This window comes from Penaeus monodon, chromosome 5 (assembly GCF_015228065.2).
Source record: "Penaeus monodon isolate SGIC_2016 chromosome 5, NSTDA_Pmon_1, whole genome shotgun sequence".
In the NCBI taxonomy this organism is placed as follows: domain Eukaryota; kingdom Metazoa; phylum Arthropoda; class Malacostraca; order Decapoda; family Penaeidae; genus Penaeus; species Penaeus monodon.
Genome location: NC_051390.1, coordinates 54,458,473 through 54,473,472, shown reverse-complemented (window position 1 = coordinate 54,473,472; position 15,000 = coordinate 54,458,473). Strand labels below are relative to the sequence as shown.

General features: G+C 37.4%; 1 protein-coding gene across 1 annotated transcript in view; it reads right to left on the bottom strand.

Annotated features, from left to right (window-relative positions):
* Positions 1-688: 688 nt before the first annotated feature.
* LOC119573372 (transcription elongation factor SPT5-like) overlaps positions 689-15,000 on the bottom strand; it is a 17,906-nt gene continuing 3,594 nt past the window's right edge. Inside the window, exons 2-23 of the mRNA XM_037920588.1 lie at positions 12,972-13,058; positions 11,949-12,281; positions 11,556-11,690; positions 11,225-11,319; positions 10,838-10,975; positions 10,407-10,641; positions 10,121-10,211; positions 9,571-9,682; positions 8,530-8,788; positions 8,082-8,193; positions 7,289-7,491; positions 7,072-7,163; positions 6,707-6,902; positions 4,859-4,984; positions 4,489-4,708; positions 4,069-4,369; positions 3,722-3,825; positions 3,433-3,558; positions 3,019-3,183; positions 2,608-2,723; positions 2,377-2,478; positions 689-1,929 (exon numbers count right to left, since the gene is read on the bottom strand). Of these exons, the coding sequence (XP_037776516.1) occupies positions 1,801-1,929; positions 2,377-2,478; positions 2,608-2,723; positions 3,019-3,183; positions 3,433-3,558; positions 3,722-3,825; positions 4,069-4,369; positions 4,489-4,708; positions 4,859-4,984; positions 6,707-6,902; positions 7,072-7,163; positions 7,289-7,491; positions 8,082-8,193; positions 8,530-8,788; positions 9,571-9,682; positions 10,121-10,211; positions 10,407-10,641; positions 10,838-10,975; positions 11,225-11,319; positions 11,556-11,690; positions 11,949-12,281; positions 12,972-13,043 (3,462 nt within the window). The 5' untranslated portion in view covers positions 13,044-13,058 and the 3' untranslated portion in view covers positions 689-1,800. The remainder of the gene's footprint in view (positions 1,930-2,376; positions 2,479-2,607; positions 2,724-3,018; positions 3,184-3,432; positions 3,559-3,721; positions 3,826-4,068; positions 4,370-4,488; positions 4,709-4,858; positions 4,985-6,706; positions 6,903-7,071; positions 7,164-7,288; positions 7,492-8,081; positions 8,194-8,529; positions 8,789-9,570; positions 9,683-10,120; positions 10,212-10,406; positions 10,642-10,837; positions 10,976-11,224; positions 11,320-11,555; positions 11,691-11,948; positions 12,282-12,971; positions 13,059-15,000) is intronic.

Sequence of the window (15,000 nt, the reverse complement as noted above, 5' to 3'; positions counted from 1 at the left end):
TCCAATACAGACGTACCTGTTTTAGAAGGTAACGGTTTGTGTTCTTGTATGTGCATGTAGTACTAAGTATATATGAATTTTTAATGACCAACTCCCTGCATATACTGAGAAGTACATTTGTTTACCACTTTATAAATATATTTTAAGATGGTCTAAAACCACATATTATCTTAATATTTTTTTATTCTCTTTTTTTTCTCTCCTGACAAATATGTATTTTTTTGATAATGATGGGAACCAATAATCTTGCTACAGTTTTAAGCTATACATTACTGTGAGTAATTCTGGACCATCAAGAGACCAAATAGACTTTATGCAGAGTAAAACAGGAGTTATCTTGCCTAATTATATTCTCCCCCCCCCCCCCATGAAATTGTAAAGTGAATTTATCTCTTAGCCTCTGGTACCAAATACAATTAATATACTTCCCCTCATTTGGTCTGTAGGTTATTACATTATACAGTACTTCTTGCTTTAACTTCTCAATTCCATTGATCTCTTCTTAAACTGTCAAATACTTCATTTTGTACAAATATTTTCCAAGAATTATCTCTTTGATTCCCATGCAATAATCCACATACTTTAATTTGGCCTTTCATATACACTTTTACCCACATGGATTATACTAATCATACCACAGCCAGGAGTCTAAACTAAATCAAATAAAAATTAAGTCAATCAACAAAGATTCCATTTTCTCATTTATTACAAAACTTCAACATTAGACTGTTAAATATACAGTAGATGACGTGTGATTCATACATCTATATCAAATAAGGATGGCCAATGGCATTGTGACTTGGGATGCAAAGGGTGTCTGAAGTAGCTCCTCTGCTTGACATGGTGGAGAAAACATCCAAAAATGATAATCAGTTCCTGTGTATAAAACATTTTATTGTACAGGCACTCCCACCTGTCTTTGCCTTGCATTGTTGTTACCTTCACAACGATAAACAGAAACCCTTCTTCTATAAATGTAACACAATATTTCTCTTTGTTTTTGTTATATAGTGATAATAAAAGAAAACTATACGATATTGTGAAAATAAGAGACACAAGCAGTTTTGTCTTCCTGATGACTTTTAAAAACCAGGCCTTAGAATATCACATTCGTTTTAGGTGACTACATGCCTACACACGCTTAGAAAGAATGAATCCAGATATTTATTATATCAAATGTAATACCACTAAAAACATTTGCAGTATTATGCATTTTAGAAATTAACATTTCTGATATTCAGGGATATAAATGTGTTGATTTGCTTAAATTATCATGCTCCTTGTCACACTCGACATATAGAACATAACAGCTTTGAGGCTCTCTCATTCACCAAACATTACAGCACTGACTTAAATTCTGCAATACACAATACACATATTCCCAATCATATCTGTGTATGTACTCTATAATCAGATGTATGTATGAAAACATGATACTTGCATGGATGTACATGGAAATGTGAATGAAACTATGTCACTTAATCTATCAAAGCATTAAATTTTGGCTCTTTGACATTCTGGCACCTCTCCAATTCACTCAACTATTGAGCGACTTTCTTTTTCTTCCAATACATAATTTAATTTACATTTATTATGACTGGAGCTCAGCCAACCTGACACCTGCAGACACACAAATCTAGCAAGGCTTAATGTGCTTGCTTTAAAAATAAAAGTACTACTCTCATATATATAAACCTACATACATCTTTTACCCTTAGGCAGAAAAGGGGGTTATGGGAGGGGTCATGCCTCTTTCATGGCATCAGCAAGAAAAGCTTGCACTCACAGGCATACTGACGTTTATTTCATCTTGCACAAGTAGCGCAGCTGCAACATCTTCACATCAGCATGGTCCAGCTTCACCACTCCTTCACTGTGATCAATGGAAAGGAGGTTCCCTGTCTGTTCCCTTTCTTCGCCAAAGATTACCTGGAAAGGTGAAAAGGTTTTTCAAAATCATGTTTATATTATATGTATAGTAAGTATTCGTTGGTAACATTAAATATTCATCATTGTCAATTAAAATGCTCCCAATACTTTTTTAAAGGCAGACAAATTATATTTCAAAGACAATACAGAAGACAGAAAAGAGATGAACAAGAAGTTGAAAAAGAAAAAGAAAAAGAAAGGCAAGAAAGTGAAAGAGAAAATGGGGAAAAAGAAGAAGATGAACAAGAAGAAAGAGACTGGTAAGGAGAAGGTGAATGACAAGAAGATGGGAGGGAAAAAGAAAACGAAGAACAAGAACAAACACAAGGGGCAAGTGGAGGAGGACACACAAAAGAAAGAAAGAAAAGGGAGTGAGAAGAAATATTATTTGAGACAGGGGAATAAAAATACACTTAGGAGAAGAAGAGCCACTTCATCAGCACTGACCTTGACCCGATCACCCTGGTCAGGATCCACAGGTTCCAGGTGCTCCCCAAGAATATTGACAACTCGCTCCTCCTCAGGCAGGAACACTGAACACATGCCACCCTGTAAAAAGAAAATATCAACATGATTCTTTGCACACAGAAAAATTGCTCAGTGATATCTCAAGCACAACTGAAGTTCCAGTTTCATTGAACTTCAAGTATGAACAAGGGGTAAGACATATGTACTTACAGAGACTCCTCGGATAACACCTGTCTGGCCAATCAGACCAGAGTCATCGTGGGTCACCTTGATCTTCACCACAATGTCTGTTGTCTGCCAGTCATGCATGCTGAGAGAATCTAGGCCTGTTGACACAAGAAAAGTATGATAGTTCATTCCAATGAGATTTCAGAAGACAGATTCCTGAACAATAGTAATAATCATCACACTTTTTTTTTTTTAATGATAACTGTAATTATACTAATTATAATTATAATATTCATAATCATAATAATTTAAATAATTATAATCATTACAGAAATACATAAACAAAAAGTTGACAACAAAGATTCAGACTTGTAAACAAAATTCCTTAATAATGCTGAAGAAAGTGTTCAAAATTATATATCAGGTAAAAATTTACACACAGCATCCCCATACCTGCTCCTGGTGTCTGAGGATTGTAGGGGGAAGGAGCCCCAGGCGTCATGGGGCTGTACGAGGCCAGAGGAGATGGAGAAGCATAACCTGACCCAGGTGAAGGGGAGCCCTGGAATCCTGCCCCTGGACTTGGGGTTCCAACATATCCAGCAGGACTTCCACCAGCTGTAAAAAACACACACAAAAAACATGAGTAAAATGTTGAAATGCTTCCTTTAAAAAAAAAGCTTGTCATCAACTTCTGGACTTCAAAGTAAATTCTAATTGTAAAAATAACCATTTTCATTACAAAATAAATGCAAAAGAGGCATGAATGGGGTTGAGTATCTTCACAATGCAATACATCCTTTGTATTATGAAGACATTCATTCTCATTCTAATCTTTTCCAATTGTAAACTATTAAAACTACTCACGCTGGTATCCTGAAGGCGAGGGCTCAGCTTGGTATGGGCTGTAGTTGTGGTCTGAGCTGTACACTGTACCAGGGGTTTGGGGGGTGTATGGACCCTGGCCTGCATCAGACTGGTAGCCTGGAGTACCTGTGTATTTTGATGGAAAAATTAGACAGTATCCAAAGCTAGTAACATCAGTCTGTATATCTCATTTCTTTAAGTGGAATTTGTTATAAAAACACCAGATAACAACAGGTTTTGAGACGACTCCTAAAGAGTATATCTTTTAGTAGCTCTTTTTATTACTAACCAGGATTGTAAGCAGGGGAAGGTGAGGCATCATCGTAGGAGTATTCATCGAATTCTGAAGTCCTTGCAGGTGTGTTGGTGATGGTAGGATCCCATGCCGATTGTCTGGAGATTGATATACAAGATGAATTACATAAGCTGAAGTAGAGTACTTGAATTCATTATTGCCTCAAAGCAGCAAAATGTAAATTTAATTACCTTTTCATATAATATGATAATACAAGCCACAGCTACATTTTGTATTAAAGAGACGTCAAATCAGGTGAAAGCTTAATGTCCTACAGCTAAACAAAAAACCAGACCCATGACAGTATAAACCAAGGGCATGATAACCATCTCTTGACTTACCTCCCAGGAGTTGCCGACCCATCGTGTGATGGAGTCATGCTGCCATAATGAGGTGTACGTGACCCTTCGTACTGCGGAGTCTGTGAGCCATACATCGGGGTGCGTGAACCAGTGTTGCCATACATAGGAGTAGCTGAGCCGCCCCAGGTAGGAGTGCGGGCATAGGAGGTGACTGATCCAGACCTGGCAGTGGCCCCCACAGCTGCCACACGGGATCTGTCCACAATAATAGTCTGGCACTTGGAGTGGAGCTCCACACGCACAGTTGTGTCAGTGGCATCCTTGACGATACCGACATGGCCTGGAAAATGGGATAAGAGGATCAGCCTTTTTGCCCACTATAATGTATCAAACATCCTGGCAATACTGCTGTTACTGCTTCACAAGTAAAATAAACACCCCAAAAAGAGGAAAACCTACCTTTGTATGGTCCCTGTGTGATCTTAATAGTCTGTCCAATGATACCGCGATCACGGCCCATGCCTCTCCCTCGTCCTCGTCCACGGTTCCTATCCCCAAAGCCACGGTCTGCACCCCCTCGTTCAGGCGCTCCACCGCCAGCAGGGTGGGCTGGGGAGCTGAGGCGAGGGGACATGAATCCCGTGCTCATGCCACCCACTCCCAGGCCCCCACCTGAGGACTGTGGAAAGAGAAGGGTGGATAAATGCATGTCTCCATAAAGAACAAGGAGGATAATGCACTTTATAGAAGAGCTAAATGTAATACTGGTACTAGAAATTTCACATACGCATAACTATTCTTTTGCAACAGAAACTACATCATGACTCACCTTTGCACCACCAGCCTGAACCAAATGCCTTGTCTTGCACACAAAAATACCACCATTCTCAATCATCATCTTCGAGTGGAGGAAGGCAAAGTTGCGATACAAATGACGGATCTCACCTTGACGGCCCTGAAATTCAGAAACAGCAACTTGTTAGTGAAGTTACTCTTATTAGTAATCTGATTCACATAAAACAAAGTTAATTTTTTAGCTAAATGACTTGACTTTAATCTAGTGCTCACATTCACAATTTTCAACACCTTAAGAAAAATGTCTTCTGCACGCATCAATAAAGTTAATACCATATTTAAGTTTAATCCATATCCAGTTCCTGCAGTGAAGATGCAAGACACACCTGCCAGATGCATCTTGCTGTTTTAAATGAAAAAGTTGATATCTGTGGTAATAGTTGACAGTCAACCATTATAATTTTTATATTACATGGTAATGCTGATAAAGAAAGAACTGTTACAAAAGGAGAAAAAATAAACACATACAGCCATTACCACATACCATGCAGATGCCATAAAGACTAGATTTCAGATTAGGAGGTCTGTAACTTATTCATCAACCATTACAATGTCTCAACTTCATTTAAATTTTGCAACTTTATTATTTGTATTACAATTTTGTATATATTATTTCATCATGATATACAGGTAATCACTGATTACTAACCCTGATTAACGCCAAAATTATGGGTCTAGCATCACATTCATTTAACTTGCAATAATAGTGGTAACCCTAATATATGGTAGCATCATATCATGAAAATAATTATATGTGTCAGTACAAACAAGATATACAAGTGGCTTTAAATAACCTCTGAAATACATAGGTAAAGCAACAAACACAAAATATCCATAACATTATTCATATTTGGGTTTTTCTCTTACAGCTCTCCCTTGTGTGTGTTTGAGGGCACAGTAGGGCAGCTTTTTTAGGATGTTGCTAGCATGGATCATGATAACGAATTTCCATGTGGTTTTACATATCACTTAGGTTTAAAAGCTTAGAAAGTTTGTACTTCGAATTTTAAATCTAATAGTGAAGTTATTAAAAGCCTTCTTTTTTATTCAAATAAAATACTGTGTAAGATGAGAATGCTTTCCAAACCCGGAAATAATGTTGACTGATATCTCTCTGGAATTTTTTTTTCACTATTGCAGGTTATATCTACAGTTTGAATATCCCCCCACTTACTAGAATGCATATTAATGAATTTCCACAAACATATCTGACATGAAAATATCGGAATTTGTTTTGTTATTACCAAGAATAAAAGTTAAATGGCAACTCAACTCCATGTTTTCCATATAGTTAATGACATTGTTATGACATATCAATACATGATCGGTGATATGAAGTAACTCATTCTGTGTGTATGGAATATTAAAAGTTAAGGTGGGTCCAGAGGTGCATTTAAAAGTTGATCCTGGGAACTGCCACTGCACCTACACACTACAGATCTGATTAAACTTTAATAAGGGATTAACTTTAACAGTACATACAGAAGACACTATAAGAGACAACTGAACACTAAATGGAAGCTGAGAGAATGCAGACATTTCCTGTGAAAACTAATAAAGTACATGATGAAGTTTGTCCTGTTCTTCATTTTAGGAATCTTACACACGGGGTGGAATACATTTGTGAATTAATTTAAGGTAAAATTCCTACGGGATTAGTATCTGCTTCAATATACTTCATTTCAAATTCAGGTTATAAACAGGATAGGCAGTCTTGAATGAAGGCATGAGAGAGAGAGAGAAATAAGGATAATAAATAAATAAAGTAATAATTAACATACAAAACCATAACAAGCTTAATGAAAATGAAGGATAAACTTACCGAATGTGGACCGTCAATAACCTTGACGACATCTTTGACCTGAATGGTGTTCTGCTCTGAGTCGAGGGCCATGGCTCTGCGGTTCTCCTTCTTCTTATGCACGGCCTGGGGCTTGACATGAACTAACTTGCCATGCATGTTGAGAACCTGGAAGTTCTCCTTCTCCAGCCGCACGATGACAGCAACAGTTTGAGCACTGCGAGGCAGGAGAGGAATTGAAATAAGCACAAGTTCTGTATGATCCTCAACGTCAAAAATAAATACAAGTGGAAAAAAACTGCAAATGGCAAAATTCAACTGATGAAATAAAATAAATAAATAAATAACAAAGGATGCATGAATGAAGAAAAATAGCACACACTTACTCTAGCGACACCAGATCTCCCCACTGGTATTGTCCAAGAGAGTCCACACCTGTTGCTACATCTGCACACAACTGGAGATCTCGAGGCAGGACCTACCGATCAAACGAGGCATAAAAGTAAGGTTTAACCACAGATTTCTAAACTGTAATGCAACAAATCCATTTTACCAGAAAAAGGGAGAAAGCTGGTCATGACCTGGCACAAAGACTTTCCTTACCTTGAGCTCGTGCATAGTCAAGTCCGAGAAGAGGACAATCATGTTTTCCTCTACACGGACAATAAGCCCAGTGTCTCCCTCGTAGCGGCCAGCAATGACCTTCACGTGATCTCCCTGGCTGAAATACTTTTTCAACTCGTGAGCCATGAACTCAAGCTCATCCTTAAGGTCTTCGTGCCTGGGTAAGATAGTGATCTTGTTGCCTGGAAGACAAAACAATATATTTAATTCTGATACAAATGAAATCTAAAAGTTACTTTCAAAATGATAACTAGGCTCTAAATGTGAGAGTATTAACCCATTGCTTGCAGGTTTATGTACTGTACTGTAGTTTTTGTGAATTTTGTTACATACAGATAGCACCATATGTTCTCAGCCAGCAAGGAGTCAGGCCATAGTTACCATGCCTGATTTGCCCGATTCCTTGAATTTGTGGGAAAGTGTGTTTTTCTCTAATACTATTAATACTGATATTGTTATCATTCTTAGTGATATGATTATTATGACTAGTAAATTGTTAATAAAATATTAATTACATTAAAGACAATAAAATAATAGATATGAAGCTTTCAAAAAATCAAGGAAAAGGGTAAGCAGGTGAGATATGTAAGACTAATATCTGACTCCTTGATGACTAAGCACTTGTAGAGCCATCTATGTGTAAAAATAATAGATAAACTTTTATTACAGTGGGCATGGCATTGTAGTCTTGACACCTACACTAACTGGGCTAAATAATGAGTATATAAATAAATAAAATCTCCGAGACAAAACACAAAACTTGTATACTTACCATCAACACGTGTGACGCGACCCATCAAGTTCATCAATTCACCCTCGCACACCTCAACATTATCCCCGGGGGCAAAGCTGTGCCCTTCATCCTCGCGACTGGAGGTGGTGAGCTGGAGAAATAGTTAAAGTTTGAGTTGGTTTTGAGACTATTTACCATTTTCTCCAATGAAGAAGAGAAATGTATGTCAAATTCTTTGAACAATGTGCATATAATTTTGTCTGTATAAAAAGAATAATGATTTTGACCATAATTTGATAGAATTAGATCATAACCTAACCTGTAAACAATATTATATATTCTTCATGGTGAGACCAACTGTTTTACAATCTGGTAGAGCAGGAAAATAAATCAATATAATGAACCGAGACATCCCTTTAAGTTAACTAAAAATACAACACACACCAAATATCCTACAGCTCGCATAAATGCAACCCCCAGCCCATACCTCCATATCTGCCAGACTCTGCTCCTCAAACTTCTCCAGCTCACTAAGTGTCGGCTTGACGCCATCAGCCATGATAGCTGACATGGCAAAGGTCTTGTACAGGTATCCCTTGCGCGTGAAACGGTTGCCCTCAAAAATGAGGAAGTCACCATCTTGTGTAACTTCACCACCAATGGCCCTGATGGCATCGATGTCAAAGAGCTTCTGTGCCGGGCGGCGGAATTTCTTTCGCTTGAGGTCATTGTCGGACTGGCTAGATCTGTTTGGAGAATCACAAGGTTATAACTTTCCCAAATCTATACTGGTGTAAAAATTACTGAAATATACAACAGATCACGCAAAAACATGACCACATTAAAAAGAGACTGATGAACAAGTAGAAATAAAAAGTATTATAATTCATGCTATGTTTATGAAAACTGAATCTGTGGAGAATTCAACAATATGCAAAAACAGTGAACCCACTTATGCTGGGAATGCACATATACACACACACTGTTTACTACAGACATTTTATTATCTATTTATATATAGATGGCTCCAGAACCACTTAAGCACCAAGGAGTCAATTATTAATCCTATCTGACCTGCCCTATTTATATAATTAACATTATACCAATAATAACTATAATGGCAATAAAATTATTATAATGGCAATAATAGCAAAAGAAGTAAAAGCTTTCTCACAAGAACTCAAAAAACAGAGTGAACAGGAGAGACCAGGTAACTCTGGTAACTTATTCCTTGGTGCCTTAGTGTTTGTGAAACCATTCATGTGTAAACAAAAGTAACAAGACAAAACCACTGTAAACAGAGCAAATATCTAGCTTCATTGGGTTCACATTTATTTTAAAACTTATGTCACCAAATCTACATATAACAGAATTTATTTCAATTAAAGCAACAACTCTATGTAAGGACACGTAGGAGACACATAGACCAAAATACATCTATAGAGAAAAAAGTTGAAGAAAAAATAGAAAAAAGGTACAAGACATGAAAATTTATGAAAAATAAAGATATCTCTCTGCAATGGTTCACCTCAGTGCTCCTCTCATGCGAGTGTAGTCAATACGTGGAATAAGCTTCAGGTGGACATTATTCTGTGAAGCGTCAACGTAGTCAACCTGCGCCAAATCATCCTTGAAGATACCTGGAAATGGGCAGATCATTACTTATAACAGTAAAGGTTCTCCCTTATGAATGGACTCAATCTTCTTGAAATCATGTGGAAAAGGAGCTATTTAGTTCTTAACAAAAGTGATGTTTCCTTTTTTCAACTCTGCATCCCTTATCCACTAGCAACTGTCTTGTATACTCCATAGCCTATTACCCTATTTGTCTAAGACTTGGTCAAAGCAATTTCAACAATGACTTGCACGGGTACCACACTTCAAAATCAACGCTGTTAACTAGAAATAAATATATACTGGGCATCCAAGGCATTTTTGCAAAGATTTACCAACCAAACTGCAGATTCAAAAACACATTTCAGAATCTATGCCCTTTCTTGAATACAAGTCCTAATCTTTACCCATTAGCTGTCAGAGGTAAAAACAATTCCCCCAGTAAGGTAATAAAAACAACTCACCTCTCTTGAGTCTGACCCACGCTCCACGCTTCAAAGTGGGCACTTCCTTCACCACGCGCAGCACGTCTGTCATCTGACTGATGGGCACCATCTACACGATTTTGAAAGAGGCATTCATTAGAACTCCCTCTTTTTTTCTTTCAGTACTAATGTTCACACACCAATTCACCAAAATAAAATTTCCTATTTAATATTCTAGATATTTTTCAAAAATCCTTAGTTTTTATAATTCAACATTAGTCTTCAAAGTTACATCTACCACACTCAAAACTGCTTAATCTCTTACGGTCTGCTGCCATGTCCCCAGCCTGAGGTTTGACACGCCTTCCATTGCTGCCTTGACGTGGGTCTGCTTGTAGGCCTCAAAGTAGAGGTACCCCTTCACACCCTCTGGAGCCACCACAGATTTGATCTGCAGCGGCTCCTCCGTGAACTGGTAAGCGATCATTTTGCGCATCAGTTGCAAGCAGGTGATCTTCTCCTCACCAATGCGACACTTGACCATCCAAAGATTGGGATCCCTGTCATGGAAAAGAAGCATCAAGGGAATGTTCATTTCAGCTGATATATCCCAAAAATAACAGTCTGATGGGCATATGCCACATATGAACATATTAACAATTGAGAGATTTTATTCAAAGCCCGCCTCCTATACCTCACTTCATGTAAACCTATCAGTATCTACAAACCGGAATCGACAAGCACAAGGTTACTCACTTCACACCGGGCAAGAGAGTCTGCTGGGTGATCTCATCACTCATCTCTTCACCTCCCTCACCAAAGCGCATGGCAGCTGACGATTCCTCAGCATACTTGCGACGGTAGTATTCTTCAATCTCCTCCTCTCGCTCATTGCTGTTGAAATGGAAGTGTTTAGTTGCTTGGACATTTCTTTACCATAAATCTATTTTTTTTCTCTCACTTGCTCTTCTGAAAGTTAAAGCTATGAATATATATCAATCATCAGTCATAATTCTCCTCAGAGAAAATTATTATAACAGCACTCATCAATAATGATGTTTAAATGACCTAAATTATGTAAGAAATCTATGAGAACTTTCAAAACTGGATTTACCATTCAGAAGTACAAATGCAAATACTCACTCCCACACACTGTGAGCACGGCGGTTTGCTTCGATCTCCCTGGCCGTAACACCCACTTCTTCCTTCTCGTTCCCCAGTAGATCATAGTAGTCTCCCTGGTTATAAAATAGATAAATGAATAAATAAATAGATGAAACATTTATGGTAAAGAAATCCTAGAAGATAACAATCCTCCTTTTTATGCATCAAACATGGTCTCAGAAAGCAAAAACCACGACAAAGACATCCCAAAATAAAGAATGCCTACCCGCCTCCCATAAAATAACAACAACCTGAGGCACATTCCAAGCCAAATAACAGCATCCTGACAAGACAAGACAGACAAACCCACCTCATCCTCATCATCATCTTCCCCTTCATCGTCGTCCACCTCGGCCTCTTCCAGGAAATAGTCGGACACCATTCCTCGCTTCTTCTTCTTCTTAGGCTGGCGGTCATCCTCCTCGTCCTCCTCACTGTCATACTCCTGGATGAAGGGGAAGGGAGGGAGAGAAAGTCCTTGGATGACATACATATATATTGGGCCATAGAAAAAAATTTACTTGAAAGGAAGAGTGAAAGGATATAGAGCAAATATTTGTAGCAAACATTCAACTGCAGATGTTACTTTTTTGTCAGAAAGAGAGCATATAAACCCTAATATTTACGCTCACTGATGAACAGGTATTCAGTCAAAACACTAAAAGGACAAATACCAAAAATGACAGAAATAAAGACCACCCACTGAGTTGGCAAGGTCCTCCCCGTCCGCCGGCTCTTCATCTCCACTGATTTCCTCCTCGCCACTCCTTGCCTCTTCTGCCTCATCCGACCTCACTGAACGGCTCCTGCTTCTGCTCCTGCTCCTACTTCTGCTCCTGCTTCTGCTCCTGCTGCGGCTGCGGCTTCTGCTGCGACTCCTGCTTCTGCTCCTACTCCGACTCCTACTGCCAGACCTGCTCCGGCTCCTGCTCCTACTGCCACTGGCGCTGCGGCTTCTGCTTCTGCTGGGGCTGCGGCCTCTGCTCACACTGCGACTGCCACTCCTGCTTCGGCTACGACTCCTGCGCTGCTCTCCCTGTCAGATTAAACAACACTAAGTGCTCTGGCTCAAGTGAAATTCAGTCAGGGATGGCAGCATGAAATACACAGAGATGTCAAGGAAGAAGTGAACATACAATTTGAATAACTAAGAGGGTGAGATCTTTTAATATATAAAGTAATGCTAACAGAACAGTATGCATTGCTATGAGTGAGGTTTTAGTGGTTTACATTTGGCAGTCAGACTGCTATGGAGGTGAAATGAATCGCTCTGACTTGTGTGTGAATACAGACACCCCTATAAAATGAATAGTAGAGCTGAAGAATATATTAGTATGTGCAGTCTACTTTTAGAAAGAGAAAGAAAGAAAGAAAGAAAAAGAAAGAAAGAGAGAAAAAGAAAGAAAGAGAGAAAAAGAAAGAGAAAAGAAAGAAGGAGAGAAAAAGGAAGAAAGATGAGGAAAGAAAGAAAAAAGAGGAGAAAAGGAGTTATCAATGACATCTGCTACTACTATGTCTTAGAGTAAGACCCTAACATATAACACCTTATTTTTCTGTAACTATAGACCCAATGACTGCAGGGTACAGGGCAAAGAAGCCATGAAAACAATTGTAATATATGTACAAGAGAGAAAGACAAACACAAAGAGACAGGAGAAAAAAAGAGAGAGAAAAAGGAGATAATTCCAAGGAGAGAACTGCACAACCACAAACTGCAGGTCCTCACCTCACTATCACTTCCTCCCCTGGACTTCTCATGGTCAGAGTCGGAGTGGTAGCTAGCCTCGCTGTCCGACATTTTGGCAAGCTAATCCTGAGAAAAGTAAAATACATTAGCATCAGGTAATTCTTAGTTAAGTTGCCAGGTTGCAAATACTAACAACATTGGCACCGATACACTGCTTCTGTCTACTGCTCTTATACAAGTTCAAATTCTTTGTAAAAAAGCAAACTAAACACATATAAAGTTCTAATACATATTTTTATATACAAAACAGATTTTTAAAAAAATCAAAATAATAATAACAACAAAACAGGTGTGGACTGTGCTTATATAATATTATTTACACTTTGTGGAAAGTGAATAGGGGAGGAAGAAAAGACCGATTTGGCAAGACAAAGTATACCAAGCCATACCAGGATTCCCAATCCCTCTACCACATCCCCTGTTCCCTTTACAACAACACAGGAGAGGGAACCAACACTGTAAGCTCCTCACTCTAACCCAAGCTAGAACACAGTCAATCTCCTGCATTCATCCGACCACTGTCAGAATCCCTCGCTCTCCATCGTAATCAAGTATTCGTACATTGAGCTTACTCACAACACACAAATCGGTTTAGGGAGAGGAGGGACTAAAGGGGAATCACAGCTTATGTTACATTATGGTGGGAGCAGCTGGAGAAAACCATCCAGGTGGTACTAGACATATGAACTACTGCCATATATGCTTGTCACAGTAGGGAGGGAGGGGGGGAGGGGAAGGGTATAACCGGCCAGTTTTTAACAGCCCTTGCAAGATGGTACCAAGATCATGGCTCACAGGACACGCATAAAATGATTCGTAGAGGAGAAGACGGGACTTCTAAAGCTTCTCTCTTCTAATCATGTTCCAGGGAAGGGGGAGGAGGGTATACGAACCAAATATTTCTCATGTTTACTTTAATATGCATTAGTACAGAAAAGAATATCTTCATAAAATTCTACAGTTTCCTTAAAAATGTCATGTGTTAGTTAAGGCACCTTAGGCTATCAATTCTACACTTGCCATACTATATGATAAACAACTGCTAATAAAATAATATTAATAATAAGAGCGAGAGAGAGAGAGAGAAAAAAAATAACTATGATAGTGGTGGTAAAAGTAATAGTAGTAATAACATCAACATCAATACTATAATAACAACAACAACAACAACAATAACAATAACAACAACAACAATAACAATAATAATAGCAATAACGATAACTATAACGATAACAAAAACAAAAACAACAACAACAATAATAATAATAATAATAATAATAATAATAATAATAATAATAATAATAATAATAATAATAATAATAATAATAATAATAATAATAATAATAATAATAATAATAATAATAATAATAAGAAGAAGAAGAAGAAGAAGAAGAAGAAGAAGAAGGAGAAGAAGAAGAACAACAACAACAACAATTATAATAAAAACATTACTATTATTATTATTATTATTAAGAATAACAACAATAACAATAACAATATATCATCATCATCATCATTATCATTATTACTGTATTATTAATATTAATATTATTAATTATAATAATGATAATAATAATAATAAGAAAAACAAAAACAACAACAACAATAACAACAACAACAACAACAACAATAACAATAACAATAACAACAACAACAACAATAATAATTACTGTCATCATGACAGTGACAGTGACGATGATGATAACAATAATATTAATAATAATAATATTAATAACAATGATGGTGGCATTATTGTTGTTGTTGCTGTTGTTATTATTGTTATTATCATTACTATTATTAATATCATTATTAATAGTAATAGTACTACTACTAATAATAATAACAATAACACTGACAACAACAGTAACAATGAGGATGATGATGATAACTATGATAATGATAATGGCAATAATAAAAATATTAATTACAATAACAATGATGATGATGACAATAACTAATAATCATAATAGTAATTGTAGTAAAATAAAGAATGTAATATAGATAAATA